Below are 20916 nucleotides of genomic sequence, written 5' to 3'. Positions count from 1 at the left end.
CTTTTTATGTCAATTTATTTTGGGGTAAATTTCATATATTTATGAACAATTTTACCAAGAATTAAAACAATAAAGTAACACTTTTAGAAACATTATTAATAAATAGGCAATCAGAATAATTTGTGTCATTAATGAAAACTATATTTATATATTATTCAGTTTATTTATTTATATTACTTTATATGTCTACTCCTGGGGTCAACTTTGTTTGCATACAAGAGGTGGGATGCTCATTATGTTTTTGAATAAGAAAAAAAGCATAAAAGTCAATTCAATATACCTTTGGGGTGAAGACAACAACAAAAACAGATGTATTTTTGAAATGTTATTTCATGTATTGTGTATTGAGGTATGTAGGATCAAAAAAGATGTTATTCATAGTCAAATCTGCCTTTCATACAGCATAATTAGCCTATACACCAACAATGAAACACATGAGCACTGTAAAGAAGCAGCAGTTAAATCAGAAAATGCTCCGTTTTAGTTTAATATTACAGTTAGGCTCACACACACTATTTTATGAACATATCGGTTCACCTGCTGAATTGAAAACAGAACAAATGAACCAAAGAAATGTTTAGCCTACAGAACAGAACAGCTTATAGAGGAGAGGTCACATCTGATCCTTTTACAACAAACACTATATGAAGAGTACTGAAGCAATGTTCTTTATCAGTCCTAGATGAGGCAGATAGACATGCTGCCACTTCCCCTTTTAAACCCACTCCTAAAGACTCTTTACACACTCCGTCCTCACGTTTCACTGAGGATACACACCACCACAAGGTTGGGTTGTCATACACACTCTCTCTTTATGAAGCCATTGTTGGATTTCTGCCACCTCATACCACCTCATTATTGGACTGGACCTCATTGTACTCTCTCCAGTGATTGGACCGCAGTTTAACTTCCCAGGGAACTTGAACTCTGCAAATCTGTTTTTAAATCCTGCACACATGTAGATGGTACTACAGTGTTCTTTAAAACTCAATAAAGGAGTATTCATTAGCCCATTTAATCCTTAATAACCTCTCCTTCCCGGCCTGCAGTTCCCTTTAAACTGTATAACTGGATGAGGCGACAAGGAGACAGGAGGTTTTTGAAGAAGGCGGGTTTTTGTTTACCATAAAATACATCATCAACCAGGAATCTTAGGACTATAAAGGAGGTCAAAAGAAAATGACTTTATTTTTTTGGGGGGGTGGGGGAGGAAATACAGTACAGTATATATAGTGGCTTGGCCAAACCAATAGCAATCAAAGGACAACTATCATCCGGTGATGTCAGGACGCAGCACCAGTGGAGCTGTGCGGTGGAAAGACAACTGGGATAAAAAGAAGAACCAGTTCGGAACCAGAAAAGCACAAACACGAAGCCTAATTGGGAACTGGTTTGGTGGGAAAGGGGTACGTAAGACACCGACCAAACCCAAATCTCCCCCTTAAAATCTAACGAAATGGTTTGGCCCGATTGACTGCAGTATTTAGGAGTCCTCATCATTTATTCTATCAGCTGTAATTTAACCCGTCAATTGTGTTTTATTTATCAGATAGTTTTCATATTTTTTCTTCACTGTCAGCTTTTATTTTTCCACTCTTTTAGTTCTGTTTTATCTTCTATTTTGAGATGTTTATATTGTATATTTGTTTATTTTCTACTCTCCTTTTATTTCTAATTATGTACCTGTTTTACATGCTGCTGCAGCTATTTGTTTTTCTCCCAATTTGGGATCAATAAACTGTATCTTATTTATTCTATGTTCCCATTTCAAGTCCTGTACCTTAGGGCTCCATTGCCAATAAGGCCCAATTTCTGACAAAAACAAGTCTCAAATTGAACCTTAGTGGCGTTTCTTTTTTGTACGTCTTTGTGTTTTAAATCCGATGCTTGGTTTTTGCAACTCTCCCTGTAAATACAAAACTTTCCAATCAAATAAACAAGTCTTGTGTTTGCTAGATCAAACACGGGTATACAAATGTAAAATACAATGCCTGTAAATGTTTGCACAGATCTATGTGTCTCCTCTCATTCTGCAGCCCAGACGTAATTTCATGCGCCAAAGCGCTCCGAATGCACTTGTGTGATAATTAATTTACCTTATCAGAGGGGCGGCATGTTTCATTTGACAGATGTGTTTTACTTACTGTCGAAAAACGTGTGAGATGAAGTGTTTCCCTTTATTTAAATTCCAGTCGACACTCATGTCTTCATGCCTTACAGCATCAATCATGACGGCCGCCTGATGTGCTGATCGGGCAGAATCCCACATGACCTTCGTGTGTTTCAGTCAACTGTAAATATCAGTGCAGATATGATGCAGAAAAATAGAAAAGACATTTCTTCCTCACTATAGTTTCTGTATCCAGAGTTGAATCTGTTCCTAGATGCTCAATTAAGCCGTCTCGTGCAAATTCTGAGTCATACATTTGATTAAAAAAACCACAATATTGTTGTTGCCTTTCCTTTAAGAGCACTCATTCTCTCTAGGCTTTTAGGTCTAACAGTTTAGAGCTCAACTCAATGAATCCTCAGCGTATGGTTCAGTGTTTGTAGTGACAATCAACCCGTGTGTGATTGATATTTTCTTGCCAGCAGGGATGACGGATGCTTTATGGATTCAAAGCCCCATCTTTAAACTATATGAGCGCCATAGTGAGGCTTCTGCTCAGTGTCAGGGGTTGTGATTTTATAGCAAAGTGAAGGTTGGTTATTTATCAGGGAGAGTTAAAGCATGAGGGATTTGCAGTTTTGTCATGTGCACACAGTCTTTGAATTAGGAATTTAGCCAGATCTTTTGGAAGTGGGGTGTTACTTTTCCATAGTCAGTTTACAACCTCACGTTCAGCTTCTTCCTATGTTCAGATAAAACAGAAAAAAGTCATTCATTAATTTGTTTGTTATGTTTGTTTTTTAAAGTGCTTTACGCTTAGGTAGATTTGCCTCTTGTCTGTGTTGCTTGATTTGGAGTCACGATGGATATCTTTTCTTTTAACTGCAAACGGGTGCAAGTAAATAACCTGAATCTGAACAGTAGAAGGCAGTAGACACCCCAGGTTTCCAGAAATTGCTGGAAGAACCAAACTCACCAAGACTCAAGGAAGCAGTGGACCAGCAACGTTTGTGTTTTGCAAGGTAAACAAAATGCATCGTGTTGGCTAACGATGACAGCATTGATAACGACTTCAGTTCCAGGTTAAAAAAAGGCCTGTTTGAAGGCATGGAAAAGCAGTGAGAGTATTCTGAATATATCATACACTTAAACTGATTAAGATTGTTTTGTTGGACCTTTTTTTGGATGCTTATAATACATTTTGCAAGAAGAATCAAAGATGGACGCCTCATGGTGAACATACCGTACTTGAATCCTTTTAATGGTCCAAACATTTGAATCTACATTTAACCAAACGCAACACCAGATACCTTACCTAACAGTGTTAGCTTAGCATAGCCCTATTTCCCGTGGCTAATCTTGAATAAAAGCCTAAATTAACAAACACTGATGCATACATTAATACAAAGGCATCTCTACACGTGCATAGTTGGCTATTAAGTTTCTAATACTGTTTCCCCTCCTATAACTCATTTCTGGAAGTTGTGCTACAGCTCGTGATGCTACGGTGACTTCCTGTTGTGCTTCTGATACAGACACTTTCTGCTGGCAAATGATTTCTTGTTTTCTTCTTGAAGATTGAATAACACTCTGTTCCTTGTCTCTCTTCACCCCAAACCAAACAGATCCTCTATCGACAGCCACATCATTGTCCCGTCTTTCCGACCTCTACCATTGACCTTCTGCCTTTCCCATGTCCATCTGCTGATTGACATCCAGTCAAGAAGCCTCCTCTTCACCCATCTTTCCGTCACCAACAGAACAGAATTGCTCTTTTGATTTCCTTTCTCAAAGACTTCTCTCTGCGGCCGGCCACAACAGAACCTCCTTCACCCCGATGAGTCAAGCTCTTACTCTGTGAATTTCAAAAAGGACTCCTCGCTGTTTCTTCCCTGAGATCTGAGGATTGCGCGGCACACGGCCTCTTTCTACCTGACTGCATCTATCAGGCTTCATAGCTGGAAGCCCTCTCAGTCCTTGACTCCCACTTGCTTTCCAAGAAGTGAAATGATGTTCTCTCCTTTATTTCATGTCTCCGGCTGACAGATGTTTACTTCTCAGATACCTGACATTTGCATTACTCTGAAGACACACAAGTGTGGGGGGGGGGGGGGGGGGGTCCGCTGAAAGTCTTCCTCATCTGCTGAAAGTCTTCCTCATCTAGCAGCAATAATGTGGCTTTATTTGATCCAGTTTGTTGACTTTGAGGTCTTTCAAAGTGGTTGAAGTACCAGCTTTTTGTGGAGATGTTTGAAACAAGAAAGCCTATCTGGAAACAGCACAACTTTAAATGATGTGACTACAGTATATCTATCCTGCTGTTATCACCAAGCAGCTGTATATGAAGGACCATGATGTCGCCCTTTGGTTTGTGGTTTTGAAGCCTCGTGTTTTTGCCATTTAGGTTTTTTTGACACAAGAGGATGGAGCTAATAACAACTGAACGCTGTCTTTACCCTAAATAGGAGTATAATGAACAAACTGTACATCATGCTGTGTTGAAGAAGTACAACACTAATGGCTCAGACTTTAAACTCATGAGGAAAATGAAAAGCATTTCTTTCATAGACTTCTATAAAAACTGACTCTTTTTTGCATGAGTGAATGTCCAAGGCACTTCCTCATTGGCTTCACTTTCTCCGGAGGTTGCTGCTTGCCCAAGACCTCCTTTGAACTCCTGCTGACGGAGGTACAGACTTTTGATCTGTAGAAACACTTCAGGAAGAGTTTTGTGGCCACTACCAACAAGTTAAAGTTAAAAACTAAGATGGCATTGTCTCCTAACGAGGGTGGTTGTTTAAGTTTTTCACAAAAAAGAAGCCCTTTTATTTATTTCAAGATACAATTAGCTCCTGTTTCCCCCATAGCTGTGTCCCCTCCTGTAGCTGGGACACTGGTGGAGTCGCAGTGAGCTCTGTGCTTATGACCGTCTGATCCTGAAGCTGAAACACGAAGCACACTGTGTCTGACTTTACAGGGTGGTACTCCATTCCACACATTCTCTCAAAAGATCAGAGAGGTAAAAGCGCACAAAAGTGAAAAACACTACTTCATTTAAATGTCCTTGAGTGATTATGTCAGAGGGAAGATATGCGAGTGCTGACAGACACCCGGACAATGGTGTCAGTGTTGAAGGAAAAAGAAGGGAGAACCGTCCTGCTTTTACCCTGTTTTTCACTGCCTGTGAAAGAGTCCTTTCTTTCTCTCTGTGTGAACTCTGTCCACAAAACATGTTCAGAGGCTCTGTGACAACCCCAAGCATGGCCCACTTCACCACACTCAGCTCCAGTAGCAGATAAACCCATTCTCATGTGTCACGGCACCTGTTACTGTTGGCTATTTTAGTATTTTGTATGTATTATTTTCTATGTTGGTCTCCAGGGGTCCAGGGGAGATAATCCCTCACACACACACAGAGGAACTCACACGTAAAGTGCAGAACGTTTCAGATTCTCAGTGTATCTTTGAACTTTTGAGTTGAAATGATCATGTTGATGGGTTAATCCATGAGGCTTTTGTCTTTACTGGTCACTCGATGATTTCCAGTACAAAAGAGCGATTGTGTTCTTATAAAATAGGAAATATGAGTAATTATCAGAGCAACATAAGCTGTGGAGAGACATGAAGGCTATTGTTGAAAGGGTTTAGCTTCTTCAGAGATTACTTTTTCCAAATCATGGCTTGAAAACCAGACCAAATTGTTCTTAAATGTTTGAATTGTGACTAAAATAAAGGGAAAAATAGCCAAGTTTTGTTCCACAAATAGAAAGGATTCGGGTTTTAAACCACTTTCAAACGAGGGCTGGTTTATGGAGATGAAGGGACTACTTTACAGTTCAAACTGAATCTAGTCTCCACTCCTTACTGAGGAGGTTGTGATGATGCAACACCACTGCCCTCTGCAGGGTACATTAACAACAACAACTGTATCTGCTTTTATTAATGACTTGAACATCTATAAATAAAGCCAATTAAATCTGAAAATAGTCTTATTAGGGATGCATGCATAGTAACGATCATATGAAATGCACTTCTATATGTATACAACTTCAAAGCTCAACAAGACTTGAGAAATAAGCGACTTCTTGTTACGGCATGCTTCATTATATCCTATGTAGCCTAGTTACAGATACAGAGCTGTAATTGCATGCTGCGTTAATTTCATGTAGATGATTCAACCAGCGCCTGAAATCCAGTGAGGCCTCAACAGACGTCCCAGCGGGGATTTGTTTGATTAGACTGAAAGGATCTCTGGGGGAATTTGTCATTTTTTAAATAAAAAGTATCGAGCATCCCACCACAGGCTCTGAGGATGGACTCCTTTAAATCCTACACACTTCCAAACATCACACAAGTCAACCTTTCTTCAAACAGAAACGTTAGTAACTGTACACAAGGGGATATTTACAGCATTTACGGCATCTTTCTTTTCTGAATAGCTATTGTATTAAGGCTTTTTCTACTGAAAGGGAACATATCCTGCTCCTTTCCAGGTTCATATGTGTATTTATTCGCCTACTGGGACATGTCTCCATGCTTTAGTGTTCAGAAAGCTCTTTATTGTCTCTCATACTGCCTGTGCTGCAGCACCTCTTTTCACCCTCTGTCTGAAACCAGAGCCCAGTCTGCTCTGATTGGTTGCCTGGCTGGCTCTGTTGTGATTGGTCAACCTGCTTAGAGATGTCCCGCCACCTTAGTCTATCATGCACATGTGTTGGAGCGCTAGCCAATAGAAGCGAATGTCATAGAAGTAAACAAAGAAGGGCAACACCCTCTGGAGGAACACAGGGATTTGAGCCTTTGCAGACCATTTACATGCACTAAAACATATATAACACACTATAGGAAAGGAAATACATCAAAAGGCAAAATAGGGCCTCTTTAACACGTTTTCCCAGACAATATGTTTGATTCATAGAAGTTTATTCATTCAACTCGAGTCAGACAGCAAGAAATCAGCTTTTTTTGTTGTGCATTAAAAGCGTCTATCTAAAATGATATCTTATATACATTTATACAAACGTTAAGTGTAATTACTTTGTGGTTCTTTGTCTGATTAACTCACGCCTAAAACACACCAATCAGTATCGTCGACTATTTAGCTGCCACTACATTAAAAAACATAAAGAACTTTACATTTAATTCAATATCTTTTTACACACGTTCTGTTATCCATCATTTAAATTGAGCGCACTGTTTGTCCATTAGCTAACAATAAATTACAGAAACAATCACAAAAACTATTATATGTACAATTTTAAATCCATGTCATGGGATCTTTAAGGGAAATAAAAGCGAGCCATTGCAGGAGGAGCAGTGCATTTAGTGTATCATTTGGAGTATAAGATGTCTTGATCTTCGGCTCAGTCCCGTCCGGACACAGCCTTTGTTGTCCTTGCATTGATGAAATCTGATTTAATGTACCCACACTGTGAAAACAACATATTGATTATGGACACTTTGTCTATAAACGGTTTCTGCAGAGGCTCCTAAAGCCAAATAGATTTGTTTAACGCGCCCCCTAGTGGTCATAGGAAAAAGAGCAGGCCTGAATAACTGAAGCTTTTAACGTTTATTAAAAGCTTCTATTATGAGCCTGAGAAACAATAATAAGAACATAAAAGAGATGCATAAGACAGAGGGAATCCACATGATGCTTTAGGAAAGAGATGTGTTATACTGGGATGTGTTGCATGATAGGAACCCACCTTCTTGAAGGCCATGCGCAGATCTCTGTATTTCCACATGCTGTGCAGCAGGGCGCACGCCGCCTGACCCGCTCTCGTCGGCCCATAGCTGGAAAAATGTAACCGCTTGCATTATTTCACCCATACAAGTTGGATTATGTAATTGTTATGCAAGTTAAAAAGTAAATCTCAAGTGTTTGCAATCGGACAAGTCCAGAGTCAAGTTACAAGTCGAATCCCTAGAAAAAATTGACAGCTTCAAAGACATGTCAAAATGACCGACAAGTCCAAAGTGAGGTCCAAAACACAATACTTGAAATGTTGAATCCTAAACAGATCTGAATTTGCACTTCACCAATTAAAAAAAATGCAAATGTACTTTTTCTCAAGTAGACAAGGATGATGAAGACCCGAGTCCAACTCCATGTCCTCCAGTCAGTGAATGCAGTGATCTACATTTCACTGCAATTGAATCTACTATAATTACATGCCACAATTAAAATGGATTGATTGAATTTAGGTATACAAACTACACATCAGATGCTTCTGGATAAATAATTGGTACCACAAAACAAGCGTGTTGTGACATTCTTGGTGAAGTGCAGTAAAGGATTCAGAGCGTCCCGGTGACTGACCCGTTGTCCTTGATGCTGATGTTGATGATGTTGGGGAGCGCTCCCTGGTTGAAGATGGCTCTGACGTTCTTCATGTTGCTCTGGCTCAGGTTCAGGAGGGTGTTACACAGCGTGGTCGTCACCTCGGTGGGCAGGTCGGTGCCGGTGTCGTCGCACGGGAGCATCTCCACCACCTCCGGCAGCACCTGCTTCACTTCAGGAGGAGGAAAGGAATCAGTGCCAGCTTATACCATAAAAGGGAAATAATAGTCCTGTTGTGAACCTGGAAATGTTGAGATGATAGAATGCATAGTACGGCTGCCCAGCACATAGAAACTGCTGGATGCTAACCTGCATGTGTTGTATTTATTAGCCTACAATAGCATATGCAGAGAATAACAACAAAATGGCTTGGCTGATCTGGACAATTTTGGAGTGGTTTTGGAGGTTACTGATCCATTTCTGATATGATCACGATCCAAAATGCCAGTTTTAACAAGAAGGTGGCCACATTTGTACTCCCTCTAGAGCTTTGGAGGACTTCTGGATCCTAAGAAATGTCAGAAATTGATTCAGGATCCTCAATATACCTCAAAATCCAATCCAAAATTGTCCCAAAATGTCCAAGGCAGTTTGTTTGCTAATGTCTGTATAAGCTAATTTATGCTAATTTAGCAATTTACCCAACATACGCAGTTAGCATCCTGCAGTTTCTATGTACTGGGGACCCGTGCTATATATTTCTATCATAAAACTTAGGGGTATTGAACACTTCTGGGTTCACACTGCTGGAAAGTAGACTAAATTGAGAGGAATGAACTCTAAATCTAGTTTAAGTATCTGTGTTTTGCTGCAAACAGTTACCGATCTCGGGGTGCAGCTCCTGGTAGCGCGAGAGGTTCTTTACGAGAGACAGAGCCGTCCTCTTCACCTCGGTCTCTCCCTCCTCGATCATCTTCTTCACGTGCTGGAGGCCCTTCTCCCGCTGGACGATGGTGAAGGCGATGGATTCACTCCTCTGCAGGTCAGAGAACATGTGCAAATATATCGAATATATGCTTTACTTTTATAATGAGTCTTAATGCAAAATAACGACTGACTCCGTTTTTCATCCTCAATTCCAAGTTTGAAAGTTTACCATACTCAGTGTGCCTTTAAAATAACTTACCGTAGGGTTTGTTCATTTGATAGTACTTAAATAGCACATATTTCAGATTCTTCCATCACACAAACTGCTCCAAAATCTGGTATAGAAATGATTTGACTAATTAGTCGACAAATACAAGAAAATGAAGTTTTGTAAGTGTGTTGTTTACCAAAAATATCGACGATTTTCTCTGTTTTAAATACGTAAGATTTTGAAACTTCATATAGAGATCCTTATAAAATGTCTCCTTCTTGTTTTGTAACATAACTTAGTTTTAACTTTCAGTAAGAATTTGGGTTTTCCTCGACACAACACATGACTTAAGGATCAGTTACATTAGTGGACAGCCATATGAAACTCACTTACTCCACCTAAATCGTGCAAAAGCACCAGACGTAATCTCATTTTTAACAGAAATGTGATTAAAAATAAGTTATTCATCCTGAAAAAAGCATAATTAATGAGAGATATTGGGCGATTTCGACCGAACCCCCACTTAGTCTCTTACGGGAGGGGTTGGCCTTGGCTTAAACAGGATATTTCTAACTAAATGTTTACACAGGTACGACCCCACTAGCATTTGTCACTAGCAGAGTACAGAGGGAATAAGGCTGCATCTCTCTTCCTTTAAACACATTGAACTCTAAACTCAGGAGGTGTGTATCCATCCCGTCTTACCGCTCCGCTGCTGGCCGTGATGTTCTGCAGCGCCCCGAGCGCCGCCTCCCGAGTGCAGGTCCTCACGCTGCGGGCCATCAGGGACAGGTACATGCGGATGGTGATGGCGCTCCACAGCCACTCCATGCCCCGGGGGTTGGCCTTCTCCGTCAGCCGGGGGCTCTCTTGCTCCAGATCCTGAGGAACAAACACACAGGGGATGAGCTGCAGCAGATTCTGGGTCAGAGGAGGGCACTATATAACACAGCTCATTAATATTCTCTTGCTTTGTTTTGTGCATGTTTAGGTTTAGATAAACAAGGGAGGACTGGCTGAGCATGCATGCCCTTTTGCTGCATCATCATCATCATTTTTTGGGATGATTTTCACATATTATACAGAATAATGCAATGCAGTTTATTGTTTAATGGGCATGCAAAGACCTGAGAGGATCCTTCTCCTTCTGTTAGACATAAGGAAGTATATAAATGTATCTACCCATTAAAATTACAGTGAGGATAAATGATGACAACTTGCAGGACACTATCAAGGGGCATTGTGGGAAGTGTAGGATCCAGTGTGACTTTAAGTGGCCCTGGTGTGCTTTCCTGTAGTGTGTTATATGGGTGTAAATGGTCTGCAGAGGATAAAATCTCAAATTTAACTCCACAAATGCAAATATGAACCTAAAAATGAGCAGAATATGATCTCTTCAAGGTCAGGATATAGATGCCTCTGATGCAAAAGTTCTGAATGTTCTTTTTCAGCCCTCAAATCCAAAGGAAATCCTAGCGTTAATCCCTCTCATATTGCACAGTGATTTAAAAAGACATCAACACTAACAGCTGGTCTTTCTCCTGCTGACACAGAAGCACATGATAAAGCTCTCTGTTGTTCCTCTCCAAGCACATCATACCGGAGAGCAATAAATATGATTGCGTTCTGAAAAGCGCTTTATTGTCTGATTAAACCTGCAGCAGTGCACCCAGTCCTGCTCTGAAACATCATACCCCAGGAACATCTCTTGTATTGTCAACTGGGATTAGACTCCTGAAGGATTACCTGTGTGATCTTAGCGCTGCGATAAGGGAAGCAGCCGACAGCGTCTTCGTTCGGAGACCAGTTCTGCCGGGACGCTGCGATGTCCGCTAACCTCTGAGGGAGCTCGGCCTCCATGTGATAGGACAGGTTGTGCAGGATGCAGACGCAGTTCTCCATGGACTTCAGAGCAGATATGGAGATGAATAATAAATTAGATCAACCTGATTAAATACACTGATACAACATCCTGGAACTTTGTTTTAATCCAGTGAGAGGCTATATGATTTAGGTGAATGGCCTGCCACACAGAGCAGAGAAAGTCTATTTAAAAAGTGGACATTTTTAAACGACATGTTTTTGGATGAGCTTTTTAAACGGTCTTTATTATTTATTTAGTCTCATGTCTTCCTTTATTTCATTATACTATCATACCTTTTACCTCTTACTTTTACTATTATATTATCTTTTATTCACCTGAGGTCAATTTATGAAAGCACTTGCTGTGTGAAAAGTGCTATATAAATAAAGCTTTATGAGTAAAATGTGGTTGTGTATGCTTCAACACGTGGATATATAAATAACAGATTGTGAAAGTGAATGATTCCTCTTGAATGCTTTTCATTTTCCTTTCACCTTGTCGTCGGTCTTGTCCGCCACGGCTCCCCGGATGTAGTAGACCAGAGAGTCGATCAGATTCTCACACTCCCTCATCGCCTTCCTGCCGTCTGGACCGGCGGAGCTCAGATTCCTGGCAACAGAAACAACACAAACGAGGTCATGTGACACACTCACACTGAACCATCAAAGAATACCCACCTGACCGAGAGCCAATAAAAGTCTGTTTCTGTCGGACTGGAATTGTGAGAAGTCCCTTTTTTGGGGGGATTTCTTCCAAAGCGATGAGCAAACATTTCATGATACGTAACTTCCACAGAATACAACGATTGTTATTCCATGTCCCTGATGCAGGTTATTTGTGCAGTAATATAATATGAACCGGAGAGAAACTCATCATTTGAATCATCCGCCGGGACCTCTGAAGGATAGCCAACATGAAGAGGAGAACTAGATAACATGAGGCCGGCGAGGACTGCATGAATTATTCAGTTTCCTCCTTTGAATCGGCTTCAGCTGCCCTGATATATCTGCTACCACACAGACACAGACACACACACACACAGACACAGACACAGACACACACACACACAGACACAGACACAGACATAGACACAGACACAGACACAGACACAGACACATAGACACATAGACACACACACACACACACACACAAACTGTCTGCCTCAAAAACTAAGCCCACAACATGGATGTGGTTTCATACAATGCCATGATATTGTATAAAGATAGGACTGGGATTCATATGTTTTGGTCGCTATGCTTCAGGAGAAAGCAGCTTTTATCTGATAGGGAAGTTAGTGGAAACTGAACTTTTTATTTGTGGCTAATGAGGGAGAAAGTGTAAATATCACACGCGTGTTGGAGCTTTATATTGATCTGGTATTGAATGGTTAATATTTCTTTTCTTGCTGTTTTGTTTCTAGTATTTTTTTAGGTGTAATTATTTAAGCTAACTAAAGTAATTCTTTATGCTTTTATTTTGAAGGCGGTTTTGGGAACACTGTCATTTTGGCACCATAGGCTATGCTAAAGGAGAAGCCACAGGAAGGCTAACCATTGTTCTGTATATGTATTATTGGATAAATAAACGAACAAACCCTATATTCTCATCTGGACATTGGACATTATTTACCTGCCTAAGATTAGCTTTTTGAATTTTTAGTGACGTTTCCTCCTTCACATTAAGAGTTTGCTTGAATTTGATTTCAAATTTCCAAAGCTGTATTGTTAGACACCTCCCAAAAGAAAGAGCATGCCAAATGTCAAAACTTCAGACCGATCAGATCAAATGTTGTGTCATATTTCCTAATAATCCTCATTAGCCTTTGGATTTTCATTATGGTTGCGCATGTAAGCATGTTGCTGTTCTCTTGGATATTTCGATCAACAAGAAGCTGTCCTGTTTCCTTCTTTAAAGTGTTTATTGTTTTCCAACAACATCCTCCATAAATCAAACAGAGGGATCGTTCTTTCTGCAGCAAGACACTCAGTCTGTCCCATTCCTTATCACAGCTAGACTCAGATAAGGGACGATAACAGTCGAGTTGAGAGACTGTTGACTCACAGCTCAGCTCAGGGACTGATACTGTATCAGTAGTACTTTGTTAACTCTTACCCTACTTTGATATCATAAAGTAATTCATAATGCTGCATATTAACCAAGCATGGGTTATTATAATGCACTTCTGTTCCACTGCTGACAGATTAAACATATTTATTTAGCATGATAATGCATGTATCTGCAGGACACAGCGTCATATATTTAATATCTAGCAAAGTTTGTGAATCATTTGTTCCAAACTCTGCATTTATTGTGGTCCGACCTGTGTATCTGACACCAGTAGAGGTGTCCGTTTACCCAAATCTATTCATCTACTCTAGCAGAAGATGCCGGAGTGTCTTGTTTCCGAGCGGACAAAAGGATCTCACCGCAGGCAGCCGGTGGCGTTGTGGAAAGCGTCGGCGTCGGCCATCAGCTCGTCTTTGGGGTTTTCTCCTTCAGAGATGCCGGAGCTCGGAACCAGAACGGACTGAGTGAGGACCGCAAGGGACGCCCCTCTGGAGAGACGCTCCTTCAGGAGGTCGTGAGAGGAGATGTTCCACAAGAGACCTGGGGAAGATGGGGATAAACTTTATTATAGGCAAAGGCATTTACTTTGTTACTACAATCACAGTTACCCTAAAATACCGGCAGGTTTAAAAAGCATATTTACCAAAACTGCTCCATTTATTTTACTAAAAAAAGGCCTTGAGTGAATCTTGTGTGACAAACACTTCAGTTAATAAACTTCATTTAAAAAGGTTAGTTTAACCTGACCTAAACTCCTACAGTAAAATCTTTAAAATGCATGTTTTTCGTTTATTTCCTACAAAATTGCCCCATTTATTAGAGCAGGAAACTGAAAAAACGAAAGAAGTCATTACGAGAATTTCAGATTTCCGGCGGTCGCTGAACAACTGATGTGTGACTAACACTTCTGTCTGGAAAAGACCACCAAACTCAAGCTTCAAATAGTGATATTTAAAATCACTTAATTCTAGACGTCTCATTTAAAAAAGAATATAAAAAAATATTGAAAAAATATAAAACAAATAATAAAAAATAATAAAAAAGTTTAGAGGACTTTTTTGTGAAAGGGGCAAACAAAAAGGCATTTACAGTAAGGAAAATAGCATCGGAGGGGATATCAGACACTGACCGGTGAGGTGCCGCCTGGTCTCCACATCCCGGCTGCTCTTCAGCGCCTGCAGGACGGTGTTCAGCCCGTCGTTTTCCTTCATCTCCATCTTGTTCTCGCTGCTCTGGTAGACGACGTTACGCAGCGCTCCTGCGGCGATGCGCTGCACCACCTCGTGGTCGTGGTGCAGCAGCTGCAGGAGCTTTGCTATCCCATGCAGATAGTACACCTGGAGACGAGACGGATTACAGATGAATCGGAACAAAGACGTGAGATATATCAACAGCATGGAGGGGCTTACATCTCTTCTAAAGCCGTAAACATTCAAAGAGTCTCTGGAGGTCTCTGCTAAATGGGATGCAAGCAACGTTGGCTTTCACATATTTATCTTCCAGCATATTCTATTCTGAATCCCTGTAGTGATCCCACACCATGCATGTGATCAACCGTACCATCTTCCTGGCCTCGGCGCTCTTGAAACATTGGCTCTGGATGTGTCCGGCTGCACGGATCAGCGTCTCCTCATTATCCTCCTGACTCAGCAGGTTCACGGCCCGCTCCAACGTCATCTCTGGAGGCTTCTCTGACTTCCTGTGTGCGGGAACAGCAGCAAAATGCAAATACATGTTAACATTTGGGCTTCACTACAGACATTTTAGGCTGGAGGTTCAACCTGCTCACAATGTTAAGGACAAACATGTCCCAAATGACACCCAAAAGGATTTTAGCCTTTGCAGACCATTTGCATGCACCAAAACCTATATAACACACTACAGGAAAGGGACGACTCAAAAAAACACTGGATACTACACTTCCCAGAATGCAACTTCACAGTGTCCTGTTATTAGATAAGTAAACACAAAGTGGTCTTACACAGTCCTGAGGGTCTGTGCACGTCTCTGCTGAAAGGGCGGCTCTCCATCCATCTGTCCCCCCATGTCCACGCTGGTGACGGAGTGGGGGTATGAGTTCAGTATTTGGACCCCATCACCGTCCCTCCTGACCCGAGAAAGCAAGGACAACCCCGCATCCTGAGGCTGGGCCCCCACAGTGTGCTGGTATTGTTTGACAGTGCTTTGGCCCCGGTCGCACTCGTCGCCCTGCTGAAACCCAGGTTGCCGTCTGATGGACCGGTTCCGGAAACTTCCCTGAAGAGATGAAGCCGGGATCGGACGTGCAGCTCGAGGAGTGTCGGAGAAGGCGTAGCGACGGAAGGTTTCGGGCCCCCGTGAGAACCCCATCCCCGCCCTGAGGGAGGAACCGGGCCACGGATGGGTGTATGTCCCGTAACGGGGCATGCTGTAGTTGAAGCGAAGTAACTCCGGGCTCAGCGGGAGGGACACCTCCACCCTCCTAGATGGACTCCGGACACTGTGGCCGGATGGGGAGCGGTAAGAGGGACCCCATCCGTTTACCTGTGAGGGAAACACAAGCTGCACTTTAATGTACAGTGAGTCGGAAGGCAGAGGAGGATCGGAGAGCACGAGGGGGAGTGTAGGTGTGGAGGAGTTCAGAGAGATATGGAGGTGCAAGAGTGTGAAGGGCCTTGAAGTTGAGGAGCAAAGTTTTAAAGTCGATGCGGTATTTAATGGGGAGCCGATGGAGTTGTTGAAGAACCGGAGTGATATGATCCATGGGAGGAGTTCTGGTGATGATACGGGCGGCTGAGTTTTGGACCAGTTGGAGCTTACGCAGAGATTTTTGAGGAAGACCAGAGAGGGTGGAGTTGCAATAATCCATACGGGATGTAACGAGGGCGTGGACGAGAAGGGCGGTGGTGTTGGGCGAGAGTGACGGGCGGAGACGGTTAATATTGCGGAGGTGGAAGTAGGCAGATCGAGTAATGCTGTTGATGTGAGCTTCAAAAGATAGGGTGCTGTCGAGGAAGACACCCAGACTCTTAACTTGGGGGGAGGGGGGGGGGGACTGTGGAGTGGACAATGGAACCTTTGATAAACTGGGGGATTACAATCCAAAATACACTTTGCTGTTTAATAATTAACCGATCAAAAGGGTTATCACGATCCTTTGTTAAATGATCTAGAATATATAAAGCGTTATCAAATTCTATGGAGGTCCATTCAGATTTATAAGTCATGTATTATAGAAGCTGAATATCATGTGGTTTTGCATGCATCATTTTTATTTATTTTATGATGTACAATAAGCACAGTTACCGAAACTGTCAAAGCATATATAAAAGGTTACCAGATACACACAAATATAGCTGAATATATCAAAATAAATCATTAAAATAGAGTGAAAAATGAAATCCTAGGTGTTTTTCCTCCTAATTAGTTCATTCCTTTTTTTGTGGTTTAAGAAGTTGATCAAATATGTCGTTATGTATTTTATTATATGTTTGGTTTTTTAAAATCGCATTTGTTTTACCTCCAATTAATCAGAAAAGTAAATTTCGTCACTTTTAAAAAGCCACAAAGGATGTTTGATGTCGAGCCAAATGTACGAACACATTGATTCATCCCCTTCCGGTTCCGGCGCTGCTACGAGTGGCAGCCAGTAACAGTCGCTCCTCAATTTCCCTCGGGATAAATAAAGCTTCTTGAATCTTGAATCTTGAATAAGCACGGAGGCAAAGCAGCAGTAGACTATTTGCCTACATTCAAATGACCCTGCACTGTGTCCATGCTTTCTTTCTTAATGGACGGGTACAAAACCCAAAGAGAGGACGATGAAACGAGTATTGAGCTGACAGGGAATAGGAGTTACTTCATCATCAGTTTTGTATAGGAAAAGGACAACAGATGAACCTTTATGAAGATGATCTCTGAATTGCACGAGTGTGTGTTTGTGAATGCATGAGTAAAGAGAGGGAGGTTTTCTTACCTTCCTGTTTGGTGAAGTTCCATCTGAAGCATCCAAGCTCTTTGTAGCGTTTTTGTGTAAATGGACACTACCTGAAACAAGTCGAAGGGGTTTTGTTAGAGTGTACTGTTTCACACTGTAATTACCCAAACGCATGGCAACACTTCCCCAGGTGACTCTACGTCCCAGATACTAAAGTACAGCACACGCTCGTACGGCTGCGGGTGTAGTAACGCAAATCAAATGTCGTGTTCATTTGCATCAACGGGAAGGCAGAGGAAGAGAGAAGTGAGATATATCAAACCACACGTATCAGCAATTCCTGTCTTTGTATGGTTTTAGATCCCGTGCATCAGCGGGTTTGTTTAGGCTTGCATCATCATCCCACTTTCAGCCGATCTGATCTTGATATTAATGAACCTGATCTATTCCTACCGTCCCTCACATTCTAATGATTGTATGCATTACTGCATGAGGCTAAAGGAACGGACTGTACATGATTCGTCCTTGTTTTGCTTTCTGTTCTTGCATTTTTGGAATGTCTGTATGACGTTGCTTTTGTCTGGGACCTCCTTAAAAACTCTGAAACTATTAAAGGATCTCCCTAAAGGCAAAAAAAACCCCAGAATTTATTTAATGTATCTTCTAAATTAGAGTCAGAACAAAAAATAGCCTCAGGTTGCAACACACACAATTCTATATACATACAAGTTATGCAGAGCAGAATCGATAAGTCAATTAATCAATTCATTAATCAATAATCATAATATAGAAAGATAATTGCCACCTAAGCATTTGTTGTGCCTGCTGCTTTTAATTCATTTAAGAATTCATCATCTTTCACTTTTTATTTCTCCTTTTTATCTTCCACTGTCGGCATGTCTATGTTGTTGTGTGCTGTCACACTCTTCTTAATTTTCACATTGTGTGCAAAGCCTTGCGTAAATGCCGCTGTGACGAAACATTTATCCGATTGCTTTCAATAAAGTATCTTATCTTATCTATTTATTACAAAGAAATACACCAGAAATGTCCCCCTCAATAGAATCAGTTCTGACTTTTAGGCCAGCATGATAAATGATCTTGTGGAAACACATACAGCACACCTAGCTCTGACACAGTGAGGTAAGGAAATCTAAATCTTTCTGTTGTTTTCACTGATGACTCACACTGGTGTTTCTTTAGGATACAAATCCATCATAAATAAAGGCATTTGTGACATGTCCATCTCCCTTCCAGCGGATGAATGAAACTGCAGGAACCTGTTGGGCGGGTGCAGCGTGCATTCCTGTATTGATAGTGAATGATAACAGACCTGACACAGAGCCTCTGATAGAGGAGGACAGGTAGTCTCAGGTAGTCAGGGAGATGAGGACCCCATGAGAGGCTCACAAGATAATGAGGGATAAAATATTGATGTTTTTTTAATGAGCATTTCCAGTATTGTGAGCTTGTATGTATGAGTTTATTAACTTGTTATTTTAATTGTAATTTATTTATAGGGTTGCTTTACAAAATCTCTCCAGAGTTTATAGTTTTTTATTTTATTATTCAAATGTATTGTTTTTTAAAATAAATTAGGTGATTTTTTTACCTAAAATTTAGTATTTGTTTTAATTTAAAAAATGATAATAAATTAAAAAGAAGGAGAAGCAAAATTTAAAATATGAATTTGCAATTGATTTTTCATTTTTATAGGGTACATGGTTACACCTCTCCGGGTTTTATGCCTTTAAATTAAACAATAAGAGGGTTTTAAAGAAGCTCATAAACATAATCAAACAGTGACAGTGAGTCAGGCAGACACTGCTTTATTCTAAAAAGTCACTAACTAACACATGATGGAAAGGAATGTCTAAAACAGGGGTGTCCAAACTACGGCCCGGGGCCAAATGCGGCCCGCAGGCCATTTTGAATCGGCCCTCAGCAAATTCTAAAAGTATAATGAAATACGGTCCACAAATTAAACTTTTGCTCGTCTTATATTGTACTTCTCAAATGTATATGTTCAAATGTATTAATGAGCCCAATGTTCTAATAATTTCAGTCATTCTGAATGTAAAACATTTTCTATCAAATCTTAGTTGATAAAAAAAAAATCCAATAACTTAATTCTATAACGAGCTTGAAATGTAACCTTCATATTTACTCTTATTCTCAGCACTCTGAGGCTCCTGTTTTAAGGAATGAGCTGCCAACAGAATAAATGAAGCCCTAAAGACAGACGGGATGTAGGCTGTTCTTTCCTTAAAGCATTTTTAAGTATTCTGCATTATTCACCTACATTTGATTAGTTTTGCTAACTTATAACTTAACTGATGAGGCACTATTCACCTCTTTAAGTGGCCCAGCTCTCCATATATTTTTCTGTATGTGGCCCTTGGTGAAAAAAGTTTGGACACCCCTGGTCTAATACTATAGTTGTCTGATACAGTGTTTTACAAACTAAGGGTCAAAATGAGATATAATATTAAATATTTCCATTAAAAATGACCCTCTAATCGGAATCAGAATACCTTTATGAGTCCCAAAAAGTGATATACATTGTTACAGCAAAAGTAAAGTGGCCCAATATTAAATAAGAGGCATGCATACACATATTATTTAAAAAACAAGTGTAGAAGTAGTGTGATAGCAAAGTGTACCAAGCCTGTGAGACAGGAGTGTGTGAACATATCTGAGCCTTTGTGTGATAGCTTATGTAAATATGGCTTCCATTCATTCAAATCATAAAGGGATTCAGAGTACGTTACCATTTGACACAGTAGTCCTCCTCGCCTTCCGGGACAGAGTGAGCTGGACCTGCTGCTGGATCCGCATTTGCTGCTCGGACCAGGATCTGTCCGGCAGAGGCAGGCTGCTGTCGTCCAGCACCAGACCTTCCTGAGCAGGGAGGGCCGACTTAAAGAACATCTCGTCCATCGTGAGCTGATCCAACACCGTGTGGTTTACCTCGGCTGCCTCATCAGACTCGACAGGTAGAAACTCGATGAATGTTGAATCCTGCTTTGTTGTCGCTCCTGATGAAATGACGCGGAGGGGCGGGGCTAGATTCGGGCGGGGCGGGGCTTACCACAGGTGTCAGGTGACGCTGCAGGCAGGGCTCGGTTCCTATTACACCCCAGGGGCAAAGTAATTACATTTACTCAAGTAGAGGTGGAACAAGTACCCAGATCTTAAGTTAAAGTCCTGCATTCAAAAGTAGAGAAGTAGCGACAGTAAAAGTAGTCATTGTCTGATTGGTCCATTTCAGAATAATATCTCTGATATGTTTTATAACTATTGATCCTTAAAGGGTTATAAAAGCTGGTAAAGGTGCAGCTAGTTTTAATGGCTTGCTTCCAGGTGGAACTAAAGTCAGATTTAATGATCATTATTCCAAATCTGTAGCAACTAAAGGTATTAAATAAATGGAGTCGAGTAAAAGTAGACGATTTACCTCTGAAAAGTAGTGGAGTAGAAGCACAAAGTAGCAAATCTGGAAATACTAAAGTACAGGTCTCTCAAAATTGTATTTAAG

General features: G+C 41.0%; 1 protein-coding gene across 1 annotated transcript; it reads right to left on the bottom strand.

Annotated features, from left to right (window-relative positions):
- Window positions 1-7016: 7016 nt before the first annotated feature.
- pkp2 (plakophilin 2) lies at window positions 7017-20404 on the bottom strand. The gene is made up of 13 exons (XM_063905912.1): window positions 20150-20404; window positions 17418-17488; window positions 15444-15985; window positions 15023-15161; window positions 14592-14799; window positions 13822-14002; window positions 11890-12004; window positions 11278-11436; window positions 10237-10413; window positions 9276-9429; window positions 8433-8625; window positions 7819-7906; window positions 7017-7539 (listed from the first exon to the last, which is right to left on the bottom strand). Exons 1-13 carry the CDS (start codon window positions 20316-20318, stop codon window positions 7474-7476), a joined length of 2262 nt encoding a protein of 753 aa, XP_063761982.1. The 5' UTR covers window positions 20319-20404; the 3' UTR covers window positions 7017-7473.
- Window positions 20405-20916: the final 512 nt, after the last annotated feature.

The sequence above is a fragment of the Eleginops maclovinus genome, chromosome 17, assembly GCF_036324505.1.
Source record: "Eleginops maclovinus isolate JMC-PN-2008 ecotype Puerto Natales chromosome 17, JC_Emac_rtc_rv5, whole genome shotgun sequence".
NCBI classification, from domain to species: Eukaryota; Metazoa; Chordata; class Actinopteri; order Perciformes; family Eleginopidae; genus Eleginops; species Eleginops maclovinus.
Note: the sequence above shows the minus strand (reverse complement) of the source record. Positions and strands in the feature narration are given on the sequence as shown.

What these genes read in the sequence shown, in the direction of transcription:
- pkp2 (XM_063905912.1), bottom strand. Translation starts at nt 20,318, where the DNA reads ATGGACGAGATGTTCTTTAAGTCGGCCCTCCCTGCTCAGGAAGGTCTG. An exon ending in GAACTTCACCAAACAGGAAG is followed by an intron (nt 15,986 to 17,417) that starts GTAAGAAAACCT and finishes TTTCCCTCACAG; the next exon opens with GTAAACGGATGGGGTCCCTC. An exon ending in TCACGGCCAGCAGCGGAGCG is followed by an intron (nt 9,430 to 10,236) that starts GTAAGACGGGAT and finishes TCTGACCTGCAG; the next exon opens with AGGAGTGAATCCATCGCCTT.